This window comes from Cyrtonyx montezumae, unplaced genomic scaffold (genome assembly GCF_038088225.1).
Source record: "Cyrtonyx montezumae isolate F1298 unplaced genomic scaffold, pur_monq_1.0 scaffold_31, whole genome shotgun sequence".
NCBI lineage: Eukaryota > Metazoa > Chordata > Aves > Galliformes > Odontophoridae > Cyrtonyx > Cyrtonyx montezumae.
Window position 1 is genome coordinate 4,858,313 of NW_027072036.1, and position 26,316 is coordinate 4,884,628.

General features: G+C 44.9%; 1 protein-coding gene across 1 annotated transcript in view; it reads left to right on the forward strand.

The window, feature by feature from the left end:
- The first annotated feature begins 1,197 nt into the window (after positions 1 to 1,197).
- The window catches only part of CSMD2 (CUB and Sushi multiple domains 2), a 223,065-nt gene continuing 197,946 nt past the window's right edge, over positions 1,198 to 26,316 (forward strand). Inside the window, exons 1-2 of the mRNA XM_065744632.1 lie at positions 1,198 to 1,404; positions 19,538 to 19,754. Coding sequence (XP_065600704.1) covers positions 1,248 to 1,404; positions 19,538 to 19,754 — 374 coding nt within the window. The 5' untranslated portion in view covers positions 1,198 to 1,247. The remainder of the gene's footprint in view (positions 1,405 to 19,537; positions 19,755 to 26,316) is intronic.

A 26,316-nucleotide genomic window follows, 5' to 3' on the forward strand; every position in this document is an offset into this window, starting at 1 on the left:
GGGTAGGGGGGGGAAGGACGACTTCTCAGGGTGTTTTTCCTGTTTATGAAGCTGTCGTGTCGCGTAGTTGTTGTTTTCCTTGTCCACAGGTCTACGCGTCGTTACCGCGATAATTAAGTTCCTCGCTGTATCTTTAAAGACCGCATTTATTTTTTTTTTCCCCATCTTGCACGCAGCCATAGGGACAAATGTACTAACAGACGCCTAAAAAAAAAAAACAACAACAAAAAAAAAACCCAATAGGGTTTGGGGAGAAGAGGATGCCGCTCCCAGCCCCGCAGAGGGGCAGCAGCACTGTGCCACGAATACCCGGTGCTCGGGGGGGGTTGGGGGGGGGGGAGGCTCCGGTCCCTGCGGGGGACCCGTGCCCAGGACAGGTCACAGCCCGGGGGTGGCTGTGTTCTGCGTTTACCGAATTTTGCTTCATCACCAAAATCGTGTCAATATCATCAAGTTGTTTACAGAGGCGGGGGGGGGGGGGGCTGCGCTGCTCCCCGGCGGATGTCTTCGTAGCAGAGATGCTTCGTGTGTGTCCGTGGGCAACGCTGTGCTCGCTGCAAAATGGGGGGCTGTGCGGGGCTGCCTGCCACGCCAGAAACCTGTGGCGTGCATTAAAAACAACGCCTAAACATGCTAAAGCGTAATTTGCGGCGAGGTGGTGGTGGTGGTGGTGGTGGTGGGGCGGGGGCTGGTGGGAGGACTGCGCTGGGTCCAGGAAGCAGAACCGAGGCAGATCTGCTCGGTGACTGCAAGGCAGCCCCTCATCGCAGCGTCCGAGCCCCCTCCCAGCATTTGGGGAAAGAGGAGAACAGAGATACAGGAGCGATTAATCAAGTGGCTAATAAAAAAGTATAAATCCCCGGGGGCTGCGCGCCGCTGATGCCGGGGAGCTGGCTCGGAGACAGCCACCGGGAGGGACGAGCCAGCCCTCCTCTCCTCGCCTCTCCTCTCCCCGAGCTGCTGCCACACTTGGTTCATTCCAGCTGCAGAAGCTCAGAGCCTTCCATGCGGTGGGATTTTTTTATTTTTTATTTTTTCCCTGGGCCGAAAAAATAATAATAAAAAAGAGAAATCGCGAGCCTGACCTGCTTTTTTTTTTTTTTTTTTTTTTTCCCCCCCCCCCCCTTGCCTTTCTCCTCTTCTTCCAGCCGAGCCGAGGACTATCCCAATCGCAAAGGGGGAGAAAAAGGGGGGAAAATCCACCACCATCCAACCCCCAGCACGCCCCATTCCTGCCGCCCTTTGACATGCAACCTTCCCTGGGATGGGACCGGCCGGGATGCAGCTGCAGCTTCGGAAGGAATTGGGGAAAATTGGGGATCTTGGCTCTGATGACGGTGGAAGTGAGCTCCTGGAGCCGGGTGCTGCTGCTGTCCGTGGGGCTGCTGGCTGCCGCCGCGAACGGTGAGTGCAGCGGGGAAGGGTAGCAACTTTGGGGCATTTCCCTGCGTGCTGCTTGGAGCCGGGGACCGCTGTTAATCCTCTTGCCAGGGTTCTCTGGTGCGTGTGTGTATGCGCTTGTATGTCGGCACCCGCGTCCCTGTAGTGTTGAATGAGTGTTCAGTTTTCTTCAGGCGAGATTGTTGCTCCCAAAGGCTCGAGAGGAACTGTCTCAAATGATGTAATACCGAACAGAACCCTTTAGTATTTCTCCTTCTCTGATGGGTCAAATAATTTGTGCACAGTTGCTGTTTGATACGCAAGATGACTGTGAAAAATGCCGTTGCTCTTTCCCCGTCTTTCCCTTGCATCTTAATTCATTATTTCAGTACCCACAGTGTTTGACCATAGCTGATAAAATAGATTTGCACTCCTTGAATGAAGATGAAAGCACTTTCCTCTTACCCCCCCCTTCCCCCCCGCATTTGAACTTGATGTGCTCTTACAGATGAGCTCTTTGGCCTCAGCATCGTGATTTTTGTGGGAAATGTATGTGCTGACTTGAAAGAGGGAGACTTGGATTTGGGGGGAGCACACATACGTCTCCTCCCTGGTTTCTGCAGCTGACCTTGTAGCAAAATCGTATCTATGGACTGAAGTTTATTTCTGGTGCAAACAGCAAATATTTAGGGACTGTCCTTGTGTATGTGGGAGGGGGAAGAGTGGGAGAGCTGTGCTTGGCAGCCTTCTTTCAACACTGCTGTGCCCTGGTTTCCAAGAGTTTCTGAGTAATGTTTGTCTTGTCTGCTGCATCCTAGGCTGGAGGAATGCATGCTTGTGTGTGTTCGTGTGTATAAAAGCTTTTCTTTTTTTCTTTTTTTTTAAATCCGTGTGTTTAGAATGCAATACTCCTTTTATTATGTAAGACAGACTTTCTCCAAAGAGATCCAGAATAATTAACTGTTCCTCCCGAGTGCTCTTGCAGTGGACCGGAGGAGTTGTGCTAACTGGAAGCATCTATTAGGGAAGGAGGTGGAACCACCCAGCAACCCACAAGCCGTAATTAGGGATGAGTATTTATTTTTGGTAATTATTTTTTTTTCCCCTTTCTTTGGCAGGAGCATTTTGCCTATACACAAGGGAGAACCATTCCAGCAGTTTCTGTTGTGCTTTTCTGATACGAATGGAATGATGCAGAGATACCTAAACAAGATTTATTATGCCAGGTTTCTGCAGCTCTTTCTCCTTCTTTCCAGCTATCTGTAGCCTTTTCACACTACATTTCCCAGGTTTCTTTCTGTACCTCCTCGTTCAGTATTTAATCCTTTCTCTTCAGGCCCCTGCCTCTATCCCTGCATTCAGAACACTGTTTGGTGCCTTCATCCAGTGGTTGGTGCTCTGTTTTTGTTTTTTTTCTCTGCAAGTAAATCTGCAGAAGCTTTTCAGATGCAAGATTGTGGTCGGGTTTTTTTATTTATTTATTTGCATCAGAATTAGAGGCGTCTGTCAATGAGGACTCTTTCCTAGCTCTTCCTTTTCACCAAAGTCTGAAATCCCAGTGATGCTCTTTCTGTCAAGGAAAGGGTTCTGTGTTGGAACCGGTGCTGCTTTGCTGCAGGAGCTCCACAGCACAGTGCCAGTGCCCCCCAGGTGAACACAGCCACCTCTTTGGGGAACCCACTGCAGTTTTGGGGCCTCCTCTGTGAGCGTAAGCTCACTGTGCCCTGGGGCTTCTGCCACCTTTGCTGAGCAGACCGCGATCCTTTGCAGAACAAAGTTCCTCAGATTTCAGTTCTGATCTCACCAGTTCTTGGGGTTAGAGTGGGTAGTAATAACCACGAGTACCCATTGTGTGGCAGTAGAGCTGTGTACATATATATAAAACTATCAGTAGTTCTGGCCGGCTGAAAAAATAAGGGAAAGAAATCCTCCTGAGATCACATCAGCTGTGCTTGGCAGTGGTCCTGCTGCCCAACAGCATCCTTCTAAAAAATGGCTGTTTGCTGCTCGTGCTTCCTTTGGATGCGTGGGGAAGCAAGGTGAGCCAGCTGCACGAAGGTGTTGTACCATACACCAAAGTTTATCATGAACGTGGAGCCCTAGGGGAGAGGAAGTGGTTCATAGTTCCCCTTCATTTCAGTGGTGTGGTAAATCTGATGGCATTTGGGTTTCAGGAGGGCAATGCTTTGGCTGAGTGCAGACTCATTCACATACAGCCTCTCAGAAACAGTGCATCTCATGCTGAAATGTCTTGATTGCCAAAACAGGTAGTCTTAATAAGGATGTTTCTGTTCCCTGCCAGGTAATTAGCTGTGCATTGCCCTGGAATGTGCGTTGTGCATTGACCGAGGTGTGTTTGGTGCACTTTCTCTTGAAGGCCTATTCTGAAGGAGGTCTTGAGGTTGTTAGTCAGCATCTTGTTTTGCACTGCATAACACAAAGTTGCATTGGCTTGAAACACGGTCTCATCGATTTAATCCCACTGTTTTTTTTTCTTGATGGAAAAGCATTTTGGCAAATTCTTCCTGGGAAGAGCGGGGGAGCAGGAAGCTGCTCGAATCTTGATGTATGTGCACATATCTCCATTGTAAAGCATCCTTTTGTTTTGTTCTGTTGTCTCAAATCTCCCCACGATCAAGAGTGATTCAGGGATGCTTGCTCTGCTGGGGAAGCAACTTAGCAGTGAAGCACTCGGTGAATTGAGAATATTTTTGTCGGGGGTAAGGATGTGAGATATTAACTCTGAAGCAGAGGATAGATGTTTGTGTAGGAGGGAAGGGAATAGTCGCCAGCTTGATTACATTTGATTGTGGCACATGATGAAACTACAGTATTTGATGATAGTAGCTGAGCATATCATTTTGATATCAGCCCTACTCCCAGCATTGAGGCAGTGTGGATATCAGTGCTAAATGAAATGAATGATTCCCACTTACTCATTCATGCCTTTTGTTACAGGAGGGGGGAGGTGGTTCTGGCAAACTCAGTGCAGCTCATTGCTTTGGATCAGGCTGGCCTAGGGCCTCGAGAGAGTGGGCACAACAGAGGGCTTTGTGTTGCAGTGCTGTTTCCTTGCCTTTGAGACTGCAGGGGGGGAGATGCTTGGCCTGGGCTTGAGGCTTTCAGTGTGTCACAGGGGGGTGACACGGGTGTGATCCTCAGGTGGGTGGGATTGGCCCATCCCTTCCCACTCTGTGTGCCTGTCCTTGTGTACCTGGACAGCTGTGGCACTCTGGTTTGACTGGAACACAGTCATCTTGCTTTCTTACCTCTTCACATTGGTTGGTGCTCTCGTGAGTTCTTCCTGAAGAATGTCTGAATTTGTCGTGGTCTTCTCCACTGAATCATGTGCCCATATAGCAGGTAGGGGACAGGGGAAGGAACCCTTACTGGGAACACTGCAGCGTGTGGTGCTGCCTCGCTATATAACCCTTGGCAATCAATCTCACTTCTGTGAGATTTTTTTGTGCTGACTGAGTTGATCATTTGGGTTATAGGAGGTTTTCCTTTGCTGTATGATTCTCCATTGCCCATCACTCTGGTTTTTGTTGCGGCCTCTCGGTGCTGCTGAAGAACATCCAAGCTCAAGCCTTCCTTGCCGCAGAGCTTGGTCTGTCATGTCACAAACCTCCTAGGGAAATTCTGTATTCAGCTGGCTGATGGCTCCTAGCAGAGGCAGCCTGCAGTGGTACAGAGGTGGATGTCTGCTCTGCTGATCCTTAGTGGCTGCCTTCCAGTGGTGTACGAGTTTCTGTCAAAAGAAGGCATCTGTCAAAAAAGGTGCAGGGAACGTGATCCAGGCAGTCTGATGTAAGTGCTAGTGGATGCGTGATTGCCAAGGTGATTTAGGGCTCAGGGTGTTATCTGAGATGTTGATAGCGTGTTCATATCATAGGTTGTATTCCTGCTTTTTCCTAAACAGGAGTGACTGCCTCATTGATTTGTTTTCAGGGACAAAAGGGAACTTTGAGATGTGAGTACTCACGCTGCTTTCAAAGAAATCAAGATAGAGATGGAGAAAAAAACTCACTAGTGATGGTAGCCCCCATAGTTTCTGTGTTTACAGTGTTTCTGGAGGAGTGAAGTACAGTGCAATTATGGAAATCAATGTACTTTACTTGCTATAAACATGATGCAGTGCAGTAATCTGCAAAATAAATATGCTTCTGCCATGCTATGCAGTGGCTGACTGATCTGATAGTGGTTAATGTGTAACTGGGAAAATCCCATTGATTAAAGAAATCAAATTAACTCTGATTCAGTCTTTGCTACCATGGACACAGCCAGGATGGAGATAGTATGCTGCAGCAAGCTTGTGTGCAATTTCTTTATACCTCCCTTGTGTGGAAGTGGAACAGAGGGTTTTTGGACTCGAGGCTTTCTTATGTTGCATCACAGCAGACAGAGTATGGTGCACGTTTTTTCTTCCCAGTCTTAGGCACATCCCCTGCTTCAGCCCCTGGCAGGAGTGGCTGCAGTAATTTTCTGTCTTTGAGGAGCAGGCATCGCTGCCACAATGCACTGCATGCCGCTGCTGGCAGGAGGAGAAGCAGGGGCTGTGGGAGCCCTGCTTGCTGCTGGTCACGGCTGTGAGGCCCAGATGATTGTGCAGCAGGGAGATCTGGTGAGCTATGGCTTTCGTGGAAGTGCAGGAAGATTTGCAACTGTGAGGTCCGGAGTAGCTGTGGTTGCCAGGGGAGTGCGTGATAAAAAAGTAATTAAAAACAAATTTCTCTTCATGTTATTGACTTAAAAAAAATCTGCTTGAAAATGAACTGATATCTAGGTTTGGGGGCAAGATCAAGTTATTCAGGGAGTGAAGGAAGGAGAATGTCACTTAAAAGGAGTTGTGGGTCCCTTCCAACTTGGGATGTTCTATGGTTGTATCTTACCCATGCAATGTATTTTATGGGGAAGGGTGAGCAGAGGCCCAGCCCCGTGCTGTCATAACATTGGAGGCCGCCCTTGCCTGGAAGACAGCAATCCAAATGATAGTGATACAGGATGTATTTCTTGAGTGTTAGAGGACTGCGAAGACTGAAGGAGTCAGCAATACAGCATCTAAAGGTAATGTGTGAGGGGCAACCAGCACCACCAGAGAACAGCTTTGTACTCATTTGTACCTCTGACTGGGCTTGCTGATAATGCCACCTCACCAAGTCCTGGTGCACCTCAGTGTTCTGATCTTACCTTTGTAATTTATGGTGACTTCAACGTGCAACAGCACCTTATATCCTATTGGCAGTTCTTCCCTTTTACTCTCCATGTAAACCGTCGCTGCTCCTGCTTTGCTGTTAATCCTATAAGCAAAAGCACTGGGCAGAGACAGGCTGTTTGCCTGTAAGTACAAGGTGGGTATGAGGTGGGACCTGATGCAGAAGGCCTTACCCAAGGTCAGCCAGCAGGTTCCTAGTAGAACTGAGGACAGACTCGAGGTCTTCACCTGTGTTACTGCAGCATGTTAAGTACCAACTTACTGCTGCAGAGAGAGGAGATGTTTTTTGGGATGCTTTCTTTCTGCAGATGAGGTCTGAGTTGTATCTGTGCTAGTGAATGTGAAGGTGGCTTACTGTAGTTACACTGAAACAGAACTATTTCTCAATCCATTTATCAAAATGTCTGCAGTTCCCATTTCAAGGCAGATAAAACAACAATGAATATCAATAAAGGTGTCTTTATCCAGGATGTTTAAAAATGAAAGAAAGAGAAGATTGGTTCCTTTGGCCTCTGGCTCTTGCTAGCACTCTGGAATGCTAAGTGTGCTCTGTCCTAATGAAATAGCTCTATTTGGGTTTCAACCACCGGCCTTTGTGCCACCAGTGTTTCTTTTAACACAGCTGAGAGCTTGAGAAGCAGCTACCTTCCTCAGTGAGATGTGACCAATGAGGACATCTCACCGCCCCACTCCCCTGGCTTGATAATCGTGGCCCCACCAGAGCCCAGAGCCAGGTGCTGTAGAAAGTGCAAGAGCACTGAAATAGAGAGAGGAGAAAGATGAATTAATCACAGCTAGAGAGCTGTCCACTGCTGGGGATTTTATGGTTCAGTGCTCTCCTGTTATTTGTGTTCCCTCTCCGCTTGGAGAAGGCATTGCAGCCCAATTCCTGCTGCTTTCCATGGCAGTTGGCTCCTGGAAGTCCTTGAGGGTGCAGCCCTTTGTCCTTCTGTTTCACTTCCCTCTCTGTACAATGGGGGTAAGTAGAACCTGCAAAATCCTGAAATGATTTACAGATTTATTCTGCAGAGAGATCTGGGTATGTTTGTGATAAGCTTTCAGCAGATACAAATTGCTCTCTGTTGATTAGCCTCGCGGGTTTGATGCTCTTGGTTCTCTCCCTTGATTGCATGGAGTGAATTCAATCATTTCACGTACAATTTGGGATTAATTGTGAATGACATTAAGGTGAAAGTTGTCTTTTTGCTTCTGAACTTCAAGAAATAAAGTACTCATGACAAAAGGTCAGGAGGGTAATGTAGTTTCTGTTCCAGCACAGGTTGCTTGGCTCTTTCTGTAGGTTTTGGTACATAATTTGGACGGTTTTTTGTAACTATTTAGATTTGTGCATTTTTTTGTGAAAGATTTCAGCACAGCATTCACGAGAACCATGTATTCCCAGAGGGTGGAAGGTAGGAGACCTGCAGCAGACTAAGAATTCGCCAAAAGCATCAAGGAATTAGAAACTGCTCTCTGACAAAGGCTGAGTTGTTCAATCCGTGTGAGCTTCAGCTTCTTGTGCAGAGTGGAAATAACAGTGTTACCTGATGTGTTATAGAGATGGAAGTTTCAAGGATTGCAGAAATGGGAAGTTGTTTTATGGTCAGAGTGCTTCATGTTAATAGCTGAGCAATTATTTGGTTAAAGCAGTGGAAGGCAATTTGTTTTTTTTTTTCCCATCTGTTTTGGTTTGTATTTTTTTCTTTTAAATAGAAAGTTTGTCAGAGAACTTCAGAGTGGGGAGTGATACGTGGTTGTGTAACCTCTTGGACACTGTTCCAGTTCTTCCTTCACTCTGCTTTTGTGACCAGTATGTTCCCAAGCTTGAGGTCAGATGGCTTGTAAAGGGGATTCATTTTCTCTGTTCTTCCAGCTGAAATGAGCAATTCTAGCTGGCATTTTAAGTGTCCTGTGGAAGAGCCAGTCTTGCAGTTTGAAAATGCAAGGATGCTGTGGGTCTTGTTCTGTTCCTCAGACATGCCTCCTTCACATTTCTGTAACTCCATTATCTTCAGCAGGGTTCTTTCCTCCTCTTGTTGCTACAGAGCCAGGGAGGATCTGGTCCTTTGTGAGACAGGCGCTTGATGTGATGTTCAGTGAGCAGCCAGTGCCAAGCTGGAGGTACAGAAAATGGCAGCTCGTTTCCTCTGCAACAAAGGCACGATTCACTATTCCTTTCCCATTTGATGCACTGAGTAATAATATCAAGAGAAATATGTATCCTTCCAAAGAGGAAATCTATTTCCTCAGAAGGATAATGAGCTTTCCCAAAGCGAATGCTTTTTTAAAAGATGCTACTTGCATCGTGCAGCATATTGTTTATATCCCCCAATTGTTTTTTTGTCTCCATTATGGAGAGGTTAGGCACTGGCTGTGGATGCTGCACATCTGTCAGCCACAGTCCTGGGTTGTTTCCATTAGAGTTAAGCACTGCTTGGGAAAGGCCTCTGTGTTAATAGTAAGAAAAGAAACGTCCACCTGCTGAAATAATAAGTATTTGAAGGGTAGGGAACCCATCCCTGATTGCATGGGGATTTTTTTTCTGAAGCTGAGCTTAACATAGCCTCCATAGGAGCCAGTCCTGGGTTGAGAAGAGCCTGGAGCCTCTGCAGGGCTCTCCCTTTCCTTGAGGGCTCCAGCTCTGCTTCTGGAAGCTGTGATGATTCTCCTCTTTTTGAAAGATGATGGTAAAGCAGTTGTGTTGGAGTTTCAGTACTTTGGCAGGGTGCTTTAATGAAGATACAGCTCAAAAAACTGGCAGGTATGCATTTGTTGAGGGAACAATGCATGACGTGGTCCCCACTGCAGACGTTGTTTTGCTTAAAGCCTAGAGCTAAAGTGAAACCAGTGTGCTTTGTGTGGCTTTTTTTTTTCTCTTGGGCCTTAACGGTGAAGACAGCTGTGGTACTTCCACACAGGTCCCTCAGACCCAGAGATCTTTCAGCGCTGGAAATGGTGTTGTGTTCCTTACCTTGGCAAGACTTAGGGCATCAGAAACGGTCCTGCGAGCCCGTGCTGTCATCATCTCTTCATAAACAGCTGAATCAATTCTGACGGAAGTCAGCTTAGCAACAGCAAGTTAATTCACTGGATTTAAAGTGCTCCAGAGAATGATGTTTTATGGGAGGGTCTCTCATTTGTTCCCACTAAGTGCTGCGACAGACTTAAACTAGAGAACAAATTATAACCTTTCTTTTTGTTGTTTTTTTTTTTGCCTAGGAACCTAATGCTGAGGGCTGTTCTGGGCAGGTTTTTTCCTTTTCCATGACTGCATTTAGCAAATGAGTCTTCTTACAAAAAATACCCAATTTGAACCTACAAGTCGATGCAATTCACCCCTTGTTAACTCTTTGATTGAGAGCTATGTAGATTGAAGAGGAAAGGTATTGATCTGCTTTTGGGATTGAAAACTAAGATTAAATAGAAAGTCCGAGGGTGAAAATGAGTTTTTAAATGAATGGAGAAGCTGAAAGAAAAATAAAAGAGTACAATATACTGGAAATAAGTTCTGAGACTTTGGTACTCCAGCACGGATGGAGGCCGTAGAACGCAGCAACTCTATGGATGTGCTTTGGGTGTTGTGCGTTGTGTGTCTCAGTAGGTTGGTGCCTGCCACGAGAAACACTCTAAATTGGATCAGAACAAGATGAAAAGAAGTCTGGTGTCTTAGTTTCAGAGCTTGGATTGGTTGCTGGTTTTATGTACGGACATTGAAAACTGTTGTTTATGGGAAAGGAATGAAAATTTCACCATAATTGAAGTGTTTCATTTTTTACTTTTTCTGCATCTGATTCATTAGGAACCTTCCATAGCTCTTTCTTTTTTAGTCCATGTCACCACTTTTGGTTTGGGTTGTTTTTCTTTGGCTCATTTGGCGAAGTGAATTATAAAGTCTGTGCAGTGTGGACTTCTGATGACTTCCATTGATTGCTCAAGGTGAGAAGTAGGTACTTGGTAGTAAATATAGAGGGGAGCAATGCTTAAAGGATGTGGATGTGAAAGTGCTGCTAAGAGAATCAAATAAAAAATGGATTTATATCCCAACAAAAATTCCCAAGAGAAATTGCCTTCTGTTTGCTTCTTTTTGTAATTCAAATACAATAATAGAAGAGCAAGCTGTTACAATGCAAACGCCTGGCAGTGTGTTTTGTTGAAGATCTCAATGTACTTGTAAATGTAGAGCACATTTCTTTATTGAGTGCAATAGAAGAATGGAGTATGTGCTGATTCAGGATGAGGGCTTTTTATTTTTTTATCTGAAGGTGTAAGATCTTGGTCACTACTGACAGCTAACTTGCTGGTTATGGCTTCAGTTGAGTATTTGAAGTCTGTTCTGTGTCATTTTCTTCTACAGAAGCTTGTCTCCTTTCTTTCTGAGCTTCTGGTGCTGAAAAGGACTGGTGGCCACCCTGCAATTACCACGAGCAGCTGCAGATTGGGGCAGCTCCTGGCTTTCACGGGAGTTATGAACAGATAAAAACATAACCAGGTTGCTCTGTCGACATTTAAAGGTTTAAGCCAAAAGTTGAAACATAGTGGGAAGCAAAAAAAATAAATGCTTGCTGCTTGCTTCTAAATAAGACTCTGTATCCACTATATCATTCCCTTTGGACTGTTAATTCTCCATCAGTGTAAGGACAAAATTGCTGATATTGCGGGAGCTTGTAGCTGGGCTTCTCCTGGGATAAGTTCCCTTCTCAGTGGCCCTGAAGGGAGCGTTGTACTTCACAGATGGACGCACTGCTTCGTATCTAATAAGGCAGATAACACTGCGGGTGCTTCAGGTCTTCTCCTGGTGATGTGGATTTGGCAAAAGGAGTGGAGGAAACTAATGAAAATCTACCATAAGGGAATCTTTAAATTAGGCCTTCAGTGTGATTTGTGAGATGGATTTCACCCTGAACGTTATTTCACCTTTCTTGCCCCCTTTTTTGGAGATAAAGGAGTCCTAACAAGCGAGATTGAGCACAATGGATTAGCTGTTAAAATTCATACATTCTTTCACTGGGAAATAATTGAAATACAAATTGGAAATTTTGTTTTAGAGGTCTTAATTAGCACCTTATAAATTGAGACAGCGTAAAAATTCTGCCTATGAGTGGAGTCTGTCTGGGCTTTGTGCAAATGTTTTTGTCAGGTTGGTTTCCTCGTTCTGGATTTCCACGTCGCTGACGAGCTGAGATGAGCTGTCAGCTGTAGAGCACCAAACCTGCAGGAGACTGACACAAACCTGAGCAGTGTGAGACTGGCCGTGGTGTTCGTAAAGGATGTGTGAGCAACCAAAAAGCCACGGAGGAAAGTGGTGGGAGAACCTGGTGAGGCTGTTACTCACACTGGAGGCAGCACGGGGAGAATATGCTTTAATTGGTTAATGGTTGTGGAGGGCTTTGAAGATGGAAATAACTGTATAAGTGCTTGGTGTGATTATTATGCTGACAATGGCAACGTAGGAGAGTGGTGGTGCTCAGGGAGCAGTCGGAATTGATTAAGAGATGGTCGTGAAAGAGAAAGTTTGGAAGGGAGAAAATTGCATCCCTTGAGAAGAGGCCGCTGGGGCTGAAATTGGGATCACTGATAACGCTCAGAGCTGAGTTACGTCGTCACATAACGGGTGGTCCATGTGGGTTTCTCAGTTTCATCAGGAGACACACAGCTCTGGGTAGGAGTTCACAGAGGACTGGAGGGAAGCGTCATCCCTTTGCAGAGAGCCCAGCCTGGAAGTGGTCCCAACTCTGTGCTTAGCACTAACAGCAACTGCTGCTCAGAGCCGTGCTGCCTCGTTTGGGTGTGTGATGTTTATTGTACAAAGATCTACATTTCCTCCCACTCTCTCCCAATTTACATGAGGAATCTTACACAGAGTCCCTTACTCTGGTTTCACGCCAATACACTGAGATACCAGTGTGGCAGATCCTCAACAGTAGCTGTGCTGAAGCCAAGCCCTGCTCGCTGGCTGAGCACTGTCCTTGCTGACGGGATTCCTATTCTTTGTTCATTGTTAAAAGGTTCAGGGTTTTCTTTACGTACACTCCTTGCATCAACAAACTGCCTGGCTGAACGCCATCTCTGGGGGTCAGCAGAGCGTGGAAACAGCATCTCCTTTTGTGCTACAGAGAAACCCATTTCTCCGCTTTGTTCTACACCTGCACGTTTCCAGATGAAGCAGTCAGCGTGCTGCTCCTTGTCACCGTGTTTCCAGGGAAGGTGGTGAAAACTGAAATTTGAGTAAAAGGTGCTGAGGCATGCTGCATTGTGGAGGAATTGGGAATTCAGGTCCCAAATCCCAGAGCTAAGTTCTGTTTCACTCATACTGGAAATGTTGTCTAATGCTGCAGCTATTGCTGTTGGATCAGGTGTGTGCAGAGGGATGTGTGTCCTGTCTGTCTCCAGCTAGCAAAAGTGAGCACAAGGAGGACGCAGTGTTTTTAAGATTCCTGGTACAAAACACTATGGAACGAAATATTAATTTATGCATCTTAATAAACAGAGACTTCTCCATTTGCTTTGATACTGCTTAGATTATTTAGCATTAATTGCAGGGATTTTCTTTGATGATTATTAAAACCAGATGTATTCCTGCTGTGTTTAACAGAGTATATTGACATCATTTTGTCTATCTACTTATGCAGTGATTCATCTGTAGAGCAGCCCCTTAAAACAAGATGATGTAGTTTTGCTGGTTGTGCCATCCCTGATGCAGTGGTGCAAATCTTCACTGCTAAAGGCCTGTCCTGTTCTCTAGCTTGCTTTGGTTCTGTTTAGATTGTAAGCATTTCAGATGGTAAAGTGGCATATAAATCTGCTGGGCTAAGTGCTTCTAAAGTAGCTGAGAAAGATATAGCACGCACCTGGGCAAGGCAGCATGGCACAGTAATGTCTCTGAAACCCAACAGAGATGTGTGCTGTGGTATCCACAGAGCAGCTCAAGTCCTTACCAGCTACAACCCAGGAGGTGTGATTTTTTTTATTTTTATTTTTTTGGGGGTCCCCCTTTGGTTGTGATCTTCTTTCTTAAAATACAAATTTGATTAAGGTCTTGAAGCCCAAAGTCCCTGCTGCTCCCAGCCCATTCCAGGGCAGGGGACAGCATGTGTCAGGTCAGCTGCCATGCTGCCCTGTCCTCCTGTTAGAAGCAGGGAGCTTCAGCCTCAGGGGATGATCTGGCAGCTGCTACCCTGACCCATGTACTCACTGCAGCAATTTGTCTTAACCCAACAAGGCATTACTTTCCAGCAGTTGAAGTCTCTGCCCTCTCAACATGTCAGGGGCTGCTGTGCAGCTGTAAGACAGACATATGTGCACTGTCATGTTCTTGTGATTTAAGTTTTGCCCTGCGATGGCTTTTGATGTTACCTGAAATGGGATGTTTCTTTTTTTTGCCTTCAGGACAGCATATCAGAACTCCTTTGATCTTGCTACTGGAAGTGTATGCCCTTTTGAGGTTCAATCATGAAATAGAAAAATAAGTCTTTTCAGCTTTAACACGTTGTGGGTGTTTTTTTTTTCTTTTTATCCAAGGAAGAAGGTTAGCTTGGTGTTAAGGAAGGAATGTACAAGCAGGGATGACAAACAGCACCCCACCTATATCCATGGGGCAGTGATCCACCCAGGCTGTGCCCAAACTGCAGCACTGCTGCCAGTTCTTGACTTCAGACAGTTGTGGAAGGGCTCAGGGAGCCTAGAACCTGACCAGGGGCTCAGAAATATCACTGAACAAGGAACCACTGAGCAGGTTGTGTTCGTCTACACTAGTGCTTCCCAACGTTTTGGATGTGTTATCCTCAGCATTTCCACTGGAGGTAGCTTTGTTATGTAATAATGAATTATTAAATTATGATATTATGTAGGCTGTTATTTTGGGAAATGGAAGAACTACCATGCTTTTGTCTAGGATTTTCTGCATCTGGAATATGTGTGTCATTTCCAGGTCATGTTGGAAGTGCTCTTCTACCGGCACTGAGTGGGACTGAGAGATGGCAATGGGACTGTGAGGCTGTTGGAAGGGAGAAAGTAATGCCTTGGAACTGGAGGGGTGACTTAGCTGGGTTTGGGAATAGTGTGTTGGGTTTGTGATATCCTCACAGTCCTGTGCAAATCTGTTGTAGTCTGAGAACTCGTGTCCTGCTTTGGATTTGAGGCAGGTGCTGTAATCCTTCCTGGCCTTGACAGTAGGGGTGTGAGCTAGATACAGATTAAATATGTGTTCTTTGCCCTTGTGTTCTTCATTCCATGTGCTCATAGTAAAAAGGCACTGGCTATCAGAGATGTTAATCATCCCCTTGATGATGTTCTTGAATCCAGTGGCTTTTGATTAAAAGTTATAGTTAATGGAATGTCTCTGCATTATTTATTACCCTGTAGGCTTTGATATAAAACTGTGGGTTAAGTTAAAACTATGAAAAGGTGAATGCTTAGGGAAACAAGGCTTAATTTATGAAGTATGAAGGCACTTTCCCTGCACATTCACTTGAATTGTGTGAACAAGAGAATGAAAGGCAGCCTATGGGTAAACTGGTTCTGATTGTCTGTAAGGATCTAGCAGTCTGCTGTGTAAGAGGGGGCAGCCACTTGCAGATAAATCATTCAGAGCAGTAAACATTAGGAAAAGGAGCCTTTTTCTTGACTCAAATGGCAGATCAAGCAATGCTTAAAAATACTGAAAACAGAGAAAATTAGTTTGAAGATCTTCCATGTGGTGAAGGTGAATGAATCTGAGCAGTACGTAGAAAAATTTGTGAGTTACTGATGCATGAGTAGAATCTGGCCCTGGCATTTCAGCACAGGAGGGAACGTGCTTATCTGCAGGATATGGATTTCAGTTTTACGAGGGAAAGTGTATTTTATGTTCATCTGTTTCCTTGAATGGGCTAGAACAATACCGACCAGAAACACTTGTTCCTAAGTAACAATAACTACAGAAAATGAGGATACCGAGCACTGCTGCATTAAGGAGAAGGCAGCCATGTATCACCCACAGCCAGTGCTACTGAGAGCGAGTCAGTATATATGGTTTGATATTTGTTCCTTGAATTGCACAGTGACCATACATCAGTGTTTGCTAAATTAGTTTTTTTCTGCTGAGAAACAAAGGGTATCGAGTTATATTTTAGGAAGCACTTCAGAAGTAAATTCTCTTTTCTTCTCCTAAGCATTGCATCCTAGAAATTAACATCGTGTAAATCTGAGCAGTTGAAATGCTTCCTTGACTGCTCCCACCACGGATCTTGCCTGGTAAGCTTAAGGAGGTGGAAGTAGGTGAGGATGTTAAGCAACACTGGATTTGTGTACAGGAAACGGGTACATCGGTACCATCAGACAGCACCTCACGTTGCTGCTATTATTACCTGGAGTTCCAGTTTGAGTTCATGGTGCTCTCCCTGCCCTTCTCATGGCACGAGGTTGATGCGTTCCCTGTGGAGAGGTCTGCACCTTTCCCAGCTCTGCAGACAGGAGGCAGGCAGAGCTGTCTTTGGCTGCTGTTTGTGTCCAGTCGTGTTGAGTTCTGTGGCATATAGATAACTGTGTGTTATAAAATGTAGCAGGCAGCCCCTATTTCTGCCAGAAATATGGTTCCTCTGTGAGCGTATTGTGAGATAAATATTTCATCATTTTCCTTGTGTATATGGTCTGGAAGTGAAGCTGATCCACCCGTTCACATTGCTCAGGCAGTGGACACAGCTCAAACCAAGCACTGTGTGCTGAGCCAGGTGAAGCTGCTTAGGCTCTGTCGTTGAGGAGGTGGTGGTTGTGCCAATGGGAAGAGATGGTTTTCAGCAAAACCCCAATCCTTCCACTAATGCATCCTTTTGGGTCGTGATGTTTTCTTCTTCCACAGATTGAGATCTCTTTGGTTGAGGGGCTCTGTCCACTGAGCAGTGCCAGGCCTTTGTCCTTGTCTGCAATAAAATTACGTCGATGCAGTCATTAAAAAAGTACACCCTCATAATAAACCACTTTCCAGAATTGAAAATGGCAGGCTGTGTTGGCAGAGCGCGAGCTGGAATTAGCTCTCTTCTCAGCCTGCTCATCTCTGTCACGAATTAGGACAGCTGCCCACAGACGCATCTCCGCCGATGAGATTCGTGTTGGTGTTTTACCTTCAGAAAGTGGGAGTCCGTGAGTAATAGTATTAGCAGGGAGATATCTACACAAATATTTACACCGTGGTGCCGGAGCTGACCCGATAGCTGCGCGTGTTTGCCTTTCTCATCCTTGTGGAGGAGAGGGGGAGGTGGGATTGTTCTGGAAGGGCACTGGGTGGGTGTCAACCCGTGTGGGGTTAGGGGAGCCCAGGCTACAGCTGAGGGCTGAGCAGGGGCAGCTCCCGTGGGGCAGTGAGGGGAGTGTCCTCTGCCGAAGGTGAATTCATCTCAGCTGTGTAGCACCGACTGACATTGTCCTTCTAAACTTCTCTGTTTGTTCGCGCTCCTGGGCCAAAGGGATAAGGAGAATTGTTTCTGCTAGTATTCAGAGGAGAAATGGTGTGTTTCCTTGTCATGTACTTCAGATAAGGTTTTGTCAGTCAAGCCTGAGCTGAGCTAACTCATACCTGAAAACAAATTACAGAGCGTGCATAAATTCTCTTGGGCTTCCTGGATCTCTTTCCTGTGCCTGCTGGCTTTTCCATCAGTGTCCAATATAAACAAAGCTCCCTCCTATCACTGCTGATGAAGTATATATTGCTTTTCAGATTGTCAGCTTTTGGAAAACTAATTTTTGTTTGCAGTAGTGAGCAATTTTGTTAGCTGTGTGCATAGCGCATCTTGGTCAGAATCTCGAACGTGCAATTATTTCAGTAGATTGATTTGATATGTCATAGAGCTGTGTCCTAATTTTTTCTTATGTATTTGTTTTTATTCAGCTTATTCTTTGATTTAATCACTAATTATGCAAGGATAGCATAAATTTATATTGATCTTAACTCCTGTTGTCTTTCATATGACCTTGGAAATGTTTGGAATGCAGCACCTCTGACCTTGAATTTTCTTTCTCAACTTCATGCAGCACTGATGGCTTGAATACCATCAAGAAAAGGAGAGATACAACCTCTTCAATTTCCCACTTTCCTTAAATTGTTCTGATGATATTTACTTAAAAAAAAAAAAGTGCAGTAGAGGGAGAGATTCAACTGCTGCATTGCATACTGTGTGCCAGTCTGGGCAAAGAAAGGAGGCTGTGACTGAGTTCTGGAGAACTGGAAGTGATGGACCTTTGGCAGTCTCTGAGTTACTAAACCAAACCCCACCCAACTTCATCCCTCCGTGCCATTCCCATCCTGTGCCTGCTGCTGGCACCTGGCTCATGCATCCTGCAAGGAAAAGGAGCTGAGGTGGAGGAGGGAGGAAGGTTTCGCTCTTGTATTCATTTATATTGACAGACTGCACTGAGAGGCAGATGCCAGGTGCTGCAGAAATGCAAAGTACTGGAGTCTGGCCTCGTTAATGAGTTATATGCCTAGCTCAGCTTCAGTCCCCCGTGGATTATAGGGCTGTCGTAACTCTCGCTGATGTAATAAACATGATACAAAAAGAGTCCCCGGGTAGTAAATATGATTAACCATTTTAGATTCATGAAGGTGTGAGCTTGATCCTGCAGAGACAAGTTGCGCTAAACATTTTTGCACCAAAGTAGGTCAATTTAATTGTAATTGGCTTTAATGAGCCTTACTCTGCAGTTCTTTACCTGTAGCTGCTTGGCACTCAGAAGTGTAAATGCCATTGCTGCCTTCAAAAAAGCAATGAGAAATCAAAGAGGCAATTTCTAGTCTGGTTCATTTCAACACGACAGGCACGGGTGATGCATAGGCATGGTAAGCAAGGCAGGATCCGTGCATGCAGTGCTGGTAAGCATATCTGCTGGCTGTAGGATAGAGGTGTAACTTTGCTTCTGGTTGCTTTGCAAACCGTCCTCAGTTTAATTTCGGTGTGGGCGAGTGGGGGGTTATTCAATTAGAGCCACAAAGAGATATCCAAGTTTTTGTATGAGTGAATTTTGCCGTTGTGCCTCAAAAGACATTCCAGTGAAGTAGTAGTGAAGAGAGGAAGGCACTAAGGAGAATTTGTCATTTAGGCTGTCCCCAGCACATATTTATGTACTAGTTTCCCTTGAGAGAGAACGAGAGAGAGAGAAAAAAACTCTCATATATCCGGAAATTGTGCATCATGGCAGTTGATCTTTATCTTAGGGATGGAGTGCTCACAGGTGGTGCTTTGGGGAAGGAAAAATTGATTGAGGGAGGCTTAAAGTATTTAGCTGGTGGATGTGGGATGGGGCTTCTGCCTCCGCAGTGCAGCTGCGGAGTTAGGGAATTGCCATAGGAATATGGCCCAGCAGATATTTAACCTGCACCCTCAGTAGGCTGCAGATGACTCCAAGCTGTGTGGTGCAGTCAGTGCTCCCAAAGGATGGGATACCATCCAGAGAGACTGTATGGGAACTGTTGAATCACAGCCCGAACCACTGATTGATCACCTTAGGTGAGCATTGAGTCAGCTGCAGGAGCACAGGGGAAGGCAGTTCACCTGTGTGACCAGAAGGGGTGGAACCTGGCTCCATCTCTCCCAGACCCCATGTAAGGGCTGACCACCACTGGGGAAGGATCTCTTATTGGAGATCCCTCCCCTGTGGCATTCTGGGTGAGCAGTGGGCCCAGGTGAACTCATGAGGTTCAGCAAATCTGAGTGCTAGGTCTGCCCCTGAGTCATGGCAACCTTGACAAGCTGGGGGATGGAAGGACTGAGCAAAGTTTTAAACACAAAAGATTGTGTCTGGGGTCTGAGTTCAGGCAGGGAGGACAGACCGTGCATCTGTGTTCACAGTGACCAAGAATTCCTGGGGAAGAACAAATTCAGTGGGAAGAATCCTATGATCACCTCGATGGAGGTGACGTTGAGTTTGTATTCTGCACCATTTGACTTACACTTTTGTCTTTTCTTTCACCAGCCCAGAACTGCAGTCACATTTTGCACGGCCCAAATGGGACAATACAGAGTCCAGGCTTTCCGTACGGATATCCAAATTATGCAAACTGCACGTGGACAATCACTGCTGAGGAGCAGAACAGAATACAGCTTGTTTTCCAGTCCTTTGCATTAGAGGAAGATTTCGATGTATTATCTATCTACGATGGACTGCCTCAGCAGGGGAACCTGAGAACGAGGTACACTGTCTATAACTGAGTTGTTTATAAACATAGTCCTATTTCTGCCAGTAGGATTAATGCATCCAGGTTGCAGATATATGCTGCAGTAAACTGGGGTTCTTCATGAGGAGTTCTTACAGCTCTTTAGCTTTCTTATGTCTGATAAAGTTTGATATGTTTCTCTGAATGCCTGACAGTAATGATTTATCAACAGTCGTTCTAGATATCCTGGGAAGTTAATTAGAAAATGGAGCAAGAGGGAAGCAAAGCTAATGTGCAGAGGAGCTTCCTTCAATCCGAAGGAGATTCTGAGTGGGAGGATGGATAATGGGTTTCAGTTTATATCTCTGCCAAATGCTGTGTGAGTAATTTGTGTAATTCCTGAAGTTGTGGCTTGCCCATCAGCTGGACTGGGATGGTATTCTCTCACTTCTTACTAAACTGATAGATCTTTTGGGGTAAGGAGTTATCAAGTAAGATAGTTTAGTATGAAGACTCTCCATGGAGTTTGATTTCTAAGACTTCTGAGTACCATCTTCAAATTAATAAGAAGTTAATGAGAGGCTTATTATGGAAAATAATGCATTATTGTATAGCAACTGTTAAATGGTGTGCTAGTCATCTGAATTTGGAGGAATAATGACTCCCAGATGAGAGATGTAGACAGAAACTCTGTGGTGGAGTGTGGCGTGACTCTTGTTGACTGATGTGGTGATTGATTACTGCTGATATCTGATAGTATGGAGCATCCAAGTGGTAGAATCCCTAGTTAGGGTGCTGGACATGGACAGCAATTAAAACTTTTTTAGTATGGGTGCTTTGACTTTGTCTTTCTCCAACACAACTTGAGTTAGAAACACTGGTGAAAATCAGCTCTTTAAGTAGATTATTTCGGTTATGTAAATAAATCCTAGCTTCATCTTGCAACCATTGAGAATCATCCTGATTATGGGACCTCATCACTTAAGCAGAAGGTAAGGTAGTGCTTTGCTTCAGATATTATGTGAGGGATGCCTACATCTGGTGTATAATTCTGTTGATGAAACTTTACATGCATCTTTTGCCCTGGGAAGCCCCCGGTGAGTGGCTCTGCACTTCAGCAGTGTGACTGTTTCCTTTTGCCCTCTACTTATCAGTGGGAGCTACCACTGAAGAAGCAAAATCCATGAATGAAATGAATTCAGAAACAGGGACATGGTGGAGTAAATCAGGAGGGCACTGTAGAATAATTGTGTCCAGCTGTTGCTCTGAGCTACTCTTAAGCATGATGTGGTCGTAGACAGAACTGCCAGCAAGGGTGTTGTAATACAGTCCATTGCTACAGCACAACTCTGTGGTACAGAGGGCTGCTGCCCTTGGAACCTGTGGCCTTAGATTTTTGGGGAAGGTGCAGGAGATGAATCGCATCCTCCCTCTGTATGAACGTTTTGCAGTACTTGAAGCATATGCAAGTTGCACTATGAAACCAGGAGCACAGAGCAACATGAGAACGTTTCATCTCTAATGAGTAGATGACGCATTGAGGCAGTGGTGTGCCACAAAGGAAAGTGAAATAAACAGGAAAAGCTTGTGGAAGTTTCCTAGAGAACTGAAAGTACTTACAGAGGACTTACAGAAGTAAGCCAGATGTAGACTCATGAATGATGGACACTTGTGTTCTTCTCCTATACATTTCTAGATTAGTGACTGCAAAACCTGGAACTGTTTGCTGTCTAATCTCTTTGTTCAGCTCATATTTTTTCATACATCCATCTTACTTCATTAAGCTCTGAAGCTGTTGCCTAACATTGGATGTTTTTCTTTTTTCATTTTTTTTCCCTTTGGCTATCAATTTTCTGGGTTTTATTTATTTTTTTTCTTGGACTACTTTCCAAATGTAGTCTATTCATCACTGAAGTGCAGCACCTGAAGATGGATGACCACATGTCATTCATCAAAGCTGGTGCTACCAGGAGGTGAGCCATAATAAGCTGTAAGCAAGCACAAAAGGGGGAAAGAAAGGCTGTTTCTGTAGAGAAGGTAACTGCTTTGTTCACTGTTATTCAAGGCCTATCAACAAAACAGTTAACAAAGACAGGAACCGTGCCTCTCTGCTTCTCCCACTCAAGCTTGTATTTTTGAGCATCATTTATTTCACTTGGTCTTGACTGGGAGAAATGAGTGGTCCTGGTGTAAATGAGTGGCTTATGCATTGATGTGCTGAGGGGTGGAGGATGCTAAAATTTGATCAAAACCCTGATGTTTCATTTGAGGCATATATTGCTAAGAGCCCCCCAGCCTGATGTCTCAGTGTCATGCCTGTGTCTTCCTAAGGAAGGGTTAATAATTGTGTTCATCCTGTGCAGGCAAACACCCTGTTGTCTCACAATTTAATGTGGTGTGAAAGTTCCCTAATAGAATAAGAGCAGACTTAATCCAATGAGACATTTGCTAATAAACTGCTTTACTGTATATTAGGGAATTTGCACTGCGTGTTTGTGATGAGTATGTGAATATTAAATGTGTTTCAGTGTCTTAATTTAGACGTGCGGGGATCTTGCCATCTCTCGCCATGACTGCTGTGTTTGATAAAATTGGAGCTTGCTTCTTCAGCCCCTCAGATGATTCTGCTTTTTCCCCACACCATGCATTGGCTTTCAGCAGTGAAAGCACCACAAGCAGGGATTGTTGTAGCCGAATCCTCTTTGGATCCTGAGAACAGGGATGGCTGCAGGCTTTTCTCTCCTTGATTTGCATAGGGGAGCTGTGTTCTCAACCATTAGATGAGATTTGTAACTTCTCTTTGGGGCTACGTGTGCTCACCAGACCAAGCCCCATCCCAAACCCCCATCCTTGGAGTCCCTGAACTGCCTCTGGAGGTCAGATCTGAAAACTGCAGTTGCTCGAGAATACTTTTTGCAAATTCCCATTGTGCTTCGTTGATTGTCATTGTGCAGGGGATGCTCCAATCAGGTTCCTTTCCTGATTGCTTTCCCACTGCGCTGGGCTTTAGCAGCTCAGCAGAGACCTGACTGAAATTTGAATATTTGGAGTTATTTTTGGATCTAAGATTGCTGTGGGATTTGGGAGCTGCTTTGCACCTTTTCATATCTGACTGTGGTTGCGTGACATAACCAGTGAAAAGAAAAAAAAAATGTGGCAAAGGGAAGCCACGAGCCATCTTCAAACATTTCTGACTGATGCTGATAATTTGTAGGGTGGTCTTAATGTAAAAATCTTAATTGGTTGCTAACTTAGTGAGGGCCTGAAACTTCGAGTAATGAAGAATATGGGAAAGTGTGTTTACCATGTGTTTGGTACCTCTGTCCATGTGCACAGTCCTGTGTTGTTGATGGAAGCCACTGAGTTTATGCTCAAAGTGGGAATGAACACTGCAGAAAATCACGTTTGTACTCTTCCCTCTAAGAACTCTTAAATTGCTCAGAAAAGGCAAAGGGATGGAATGTACAGTGGTTTCTTGAGGTTGGGGGGGGGATTTTCATCAATATTTAGTTAAAAAACATCTCTTTGGCCATATTCAATTGACTGAAAGATAAAATATTTTGTTTGATCTCAAAATTGCCAGGTAGCAGTGGTAAGAGGCGAATCGCCCACCGGCGTGACCTATTTGCAGATCCAACAAATCCCTGGTTCTCATTGGTAATCTATGCAGCAGTCTTTGAGAAGTCGGACTGGGTGAGCTGTACTTAATTACCAATTAGCAGAACGGAGCTTTTGATCTTCAAGACAGTGAGAGGGGAGTAGGAGACAAAGGGAGCAGGGCGGAGGCGTTCCCCAACACGTGCCGAGTGTCTGCATGCAGTGCTGTGGCTCCAGGTGCTGCCCGTACCTCTGTGGGGTTTGGTGGAGCTCAGAGTGGTGAATAAATTCCTGGAGATGCAGTGTTTGCTGTCCAGCATCACACAAATGGGTGTTAGGATTTTGTGTCAAGCCACCTTTGGTCCTGTGCCACGGTCCTTTGTAGTTAGCTCATGTCCACGAGGGGGCTGAGGTTCTTTACTAAGGGCAAAGATAAGAGGAATAAAGAGGGGCAGCTAAGGACTAAAGTCCTTAGTCAGATCTGGGATCCTATCTCCTTTTCCCTTTAGCAGTCTTTTTGTCACTTCATATTAACTCTCTAGGGAGAGCAAACTCGAGCACTTACAATTCCTGTAGTGCACCCCCACTCTGCGGAGGCACCGAATGTTTGAACTTTGTGAAGATCGTCGGTGGAATGAAGTCTCAAAGTTTTGGAGAGCTAATGGGGTTAATGCGACAGCATTTAGGGCTGTTGGTGTTTTCTGCATTTATTAGGACAGTGCTTATGGTGATGGGTGATAAAAGCTGGTGATGGAGTTGGGGCAGGAAGGTTTTTGAGCTGGAGTCTTCTCCAGATGTGGCTGCTCCCTGCTGCGTGTTCAGTGTGGGGGCTCTCTGTGGCTGAGCCTTAAAGCATCGCTGTTATCTGAACCATGAGTGGTTTGCTTTCCCACTAAACCACTGATCAACCGTGTTTGAGTAAAAATCTACTAGAAAACCTTGACACTGACTCTTGCTTAATATTATGGGGAGCTGAGCATAGAAGGACTTTCTATAATTAGGTAACCTCTAATAGATTTAATTAAGATTTCACCTACCACCAGCATTTCCCCATTAGAGATGTCCCTTTCTACAACATCTAAATGTTTCTTGAACTCAAGAATTTCAGTCTGAGTTTAAATAGCATTTAGACAACAGAAGTGGAGCACTGTGAGGTCTGAATGTGATCTTAACAATCACTTAGATCCTGCAGTGCTGGAAGTTAATGTTCCAGGTACAATACATCGGCAAGGTGAGAGCTGGGATGGCTCTCCTGGGATTGCTCCTTTTCCTTATCAAAGATGATCAGCAACTATTGCCTCTGTTACTATTGTTTTGCTACTGAATGTCCTATACTGAGAAAGTTCATCATCTTTTTATGTATGTGGTGTCCAAAACGATATGGTCATGGATGTTTTTATTCCATACAGGTCATTGATTTAGACGTGGAATTTTAATGCTTTTAGCAGCAGTGCCAATTTACAGAAATGAAATGTTTCTATATAGCAGTGGAGGGGGAGAAATTGAACCCTCCCACAGACCTTGCCTGGTGCTTCTCATCTCATCAGTGCATTGAGGCCTCATGTGTTGTAGGTGAGGGCAGACAGCAGCATGGGGAGGCTCAGTGAGCTGCCTTAGACAGCACAGTGTGTCATCAGCTGCAGGTTATTAGTTATTTCCATCTGTAAAACAGCACAGCTTTATTTGTGGAAGTTGCAGTTGTAGAATGCTTAAAAGCTCCCTTGGAGGACCTGTTTGCTGGGGTGGAGAAAGACTCAGAGTACAAAACAAACTGTTTTGTACTCCTTCCAGAGCCTTCCTCCTGAAGGGAGGCTTTTTTGGATGCAGTGAGTCTCTAGGTCAAGGAATTATTTCATTTCACATTAATGTCTGACCTTGAGAGTTTCTCAGGCAAAGCATCTCTCCAGTCAATGTGTATTTCTCTTTTATCAAAATTAATGAAAGACTACAGGAGATGATACAATCTTACTAGATCATTGAAGATACAATGAAATTGTGGAGTGCTATTACTTGCAGACTGGAATAGAAAATTGACAAATCTGCAGTGCCCATTGACTCTAATTCATTATGCTCCCGTTGGGCAGCAGAGGGTGGCTCGACTCCCTTCAGGCTCCTCCAAATTGTATTTTGGTGTGGTACAAGACTGCTGGCATCTGGTCCTTTTTCTTTGGGAGTATAATTGTCTGTTTGCAGTCTCATAACTGTTGAGAAGATATAAAGGCTTCTGCTGTCCAAAGGTGTGGTAATTGTTCTGACATCTTCAGTTACTTTATAGTACACAGACCCACAGCTGATTGGTATTGCTGTGGTGGAATTATAGGGTCTGGGGGGGGGGGTGGGCAAGAAGTATTTCAGTTTGATCTGTTTGGTAGCTGTTGTTATCAATCCATGTGCAAACTGAAGTGTGAGATGCTGTTGTCTTAGCATTTCTTACATACATTTTTGTTTTAAATTGGAATTGGGATCATAAGCTGTGCAGGTGTGTGGCATGGCAGCCTCATGCTGGAGTGTTTGCAGTCCATGTGCTTGTAGCAAAGGAAGAGTGTGGAAGCAGAAGTGGCTGATGTGAAGTGAAAGCTGTGATGCTGCTGGGACTGAGGCTTTTTGCTTCCAGCACATCGAGCTGTACTGGAGCTGGGATCTCCTGCTAAACACCAGCACTTATCTGCGTTGTTCATTTCCTCTCTGCTTGATTCTCAGCATTCACAGAAGGTGCAAGTGAGCAGGGAACTAGATATGGTGCGAGTTGATACTATCATCTTTTTAGAAGAAATCTTCATCAGGAACTGCTTTTTGTTTCAGGCTGTTTTCATCATACAGCACATCTGAGAATCACACCTCTTGTTAACCTGTTTTGTTGGCTTGTTTTAACTGTATTGTTATGAAGGCCGACTTGCATCGCTTATTTGTGGCATTTGGATGCTTCTCTTTAACTCAGGTTTATAGAAAGTAAGTTTCTCCTATTTCCTCCTTTCCTATCTCTGTTGAGTTTCATTACTAT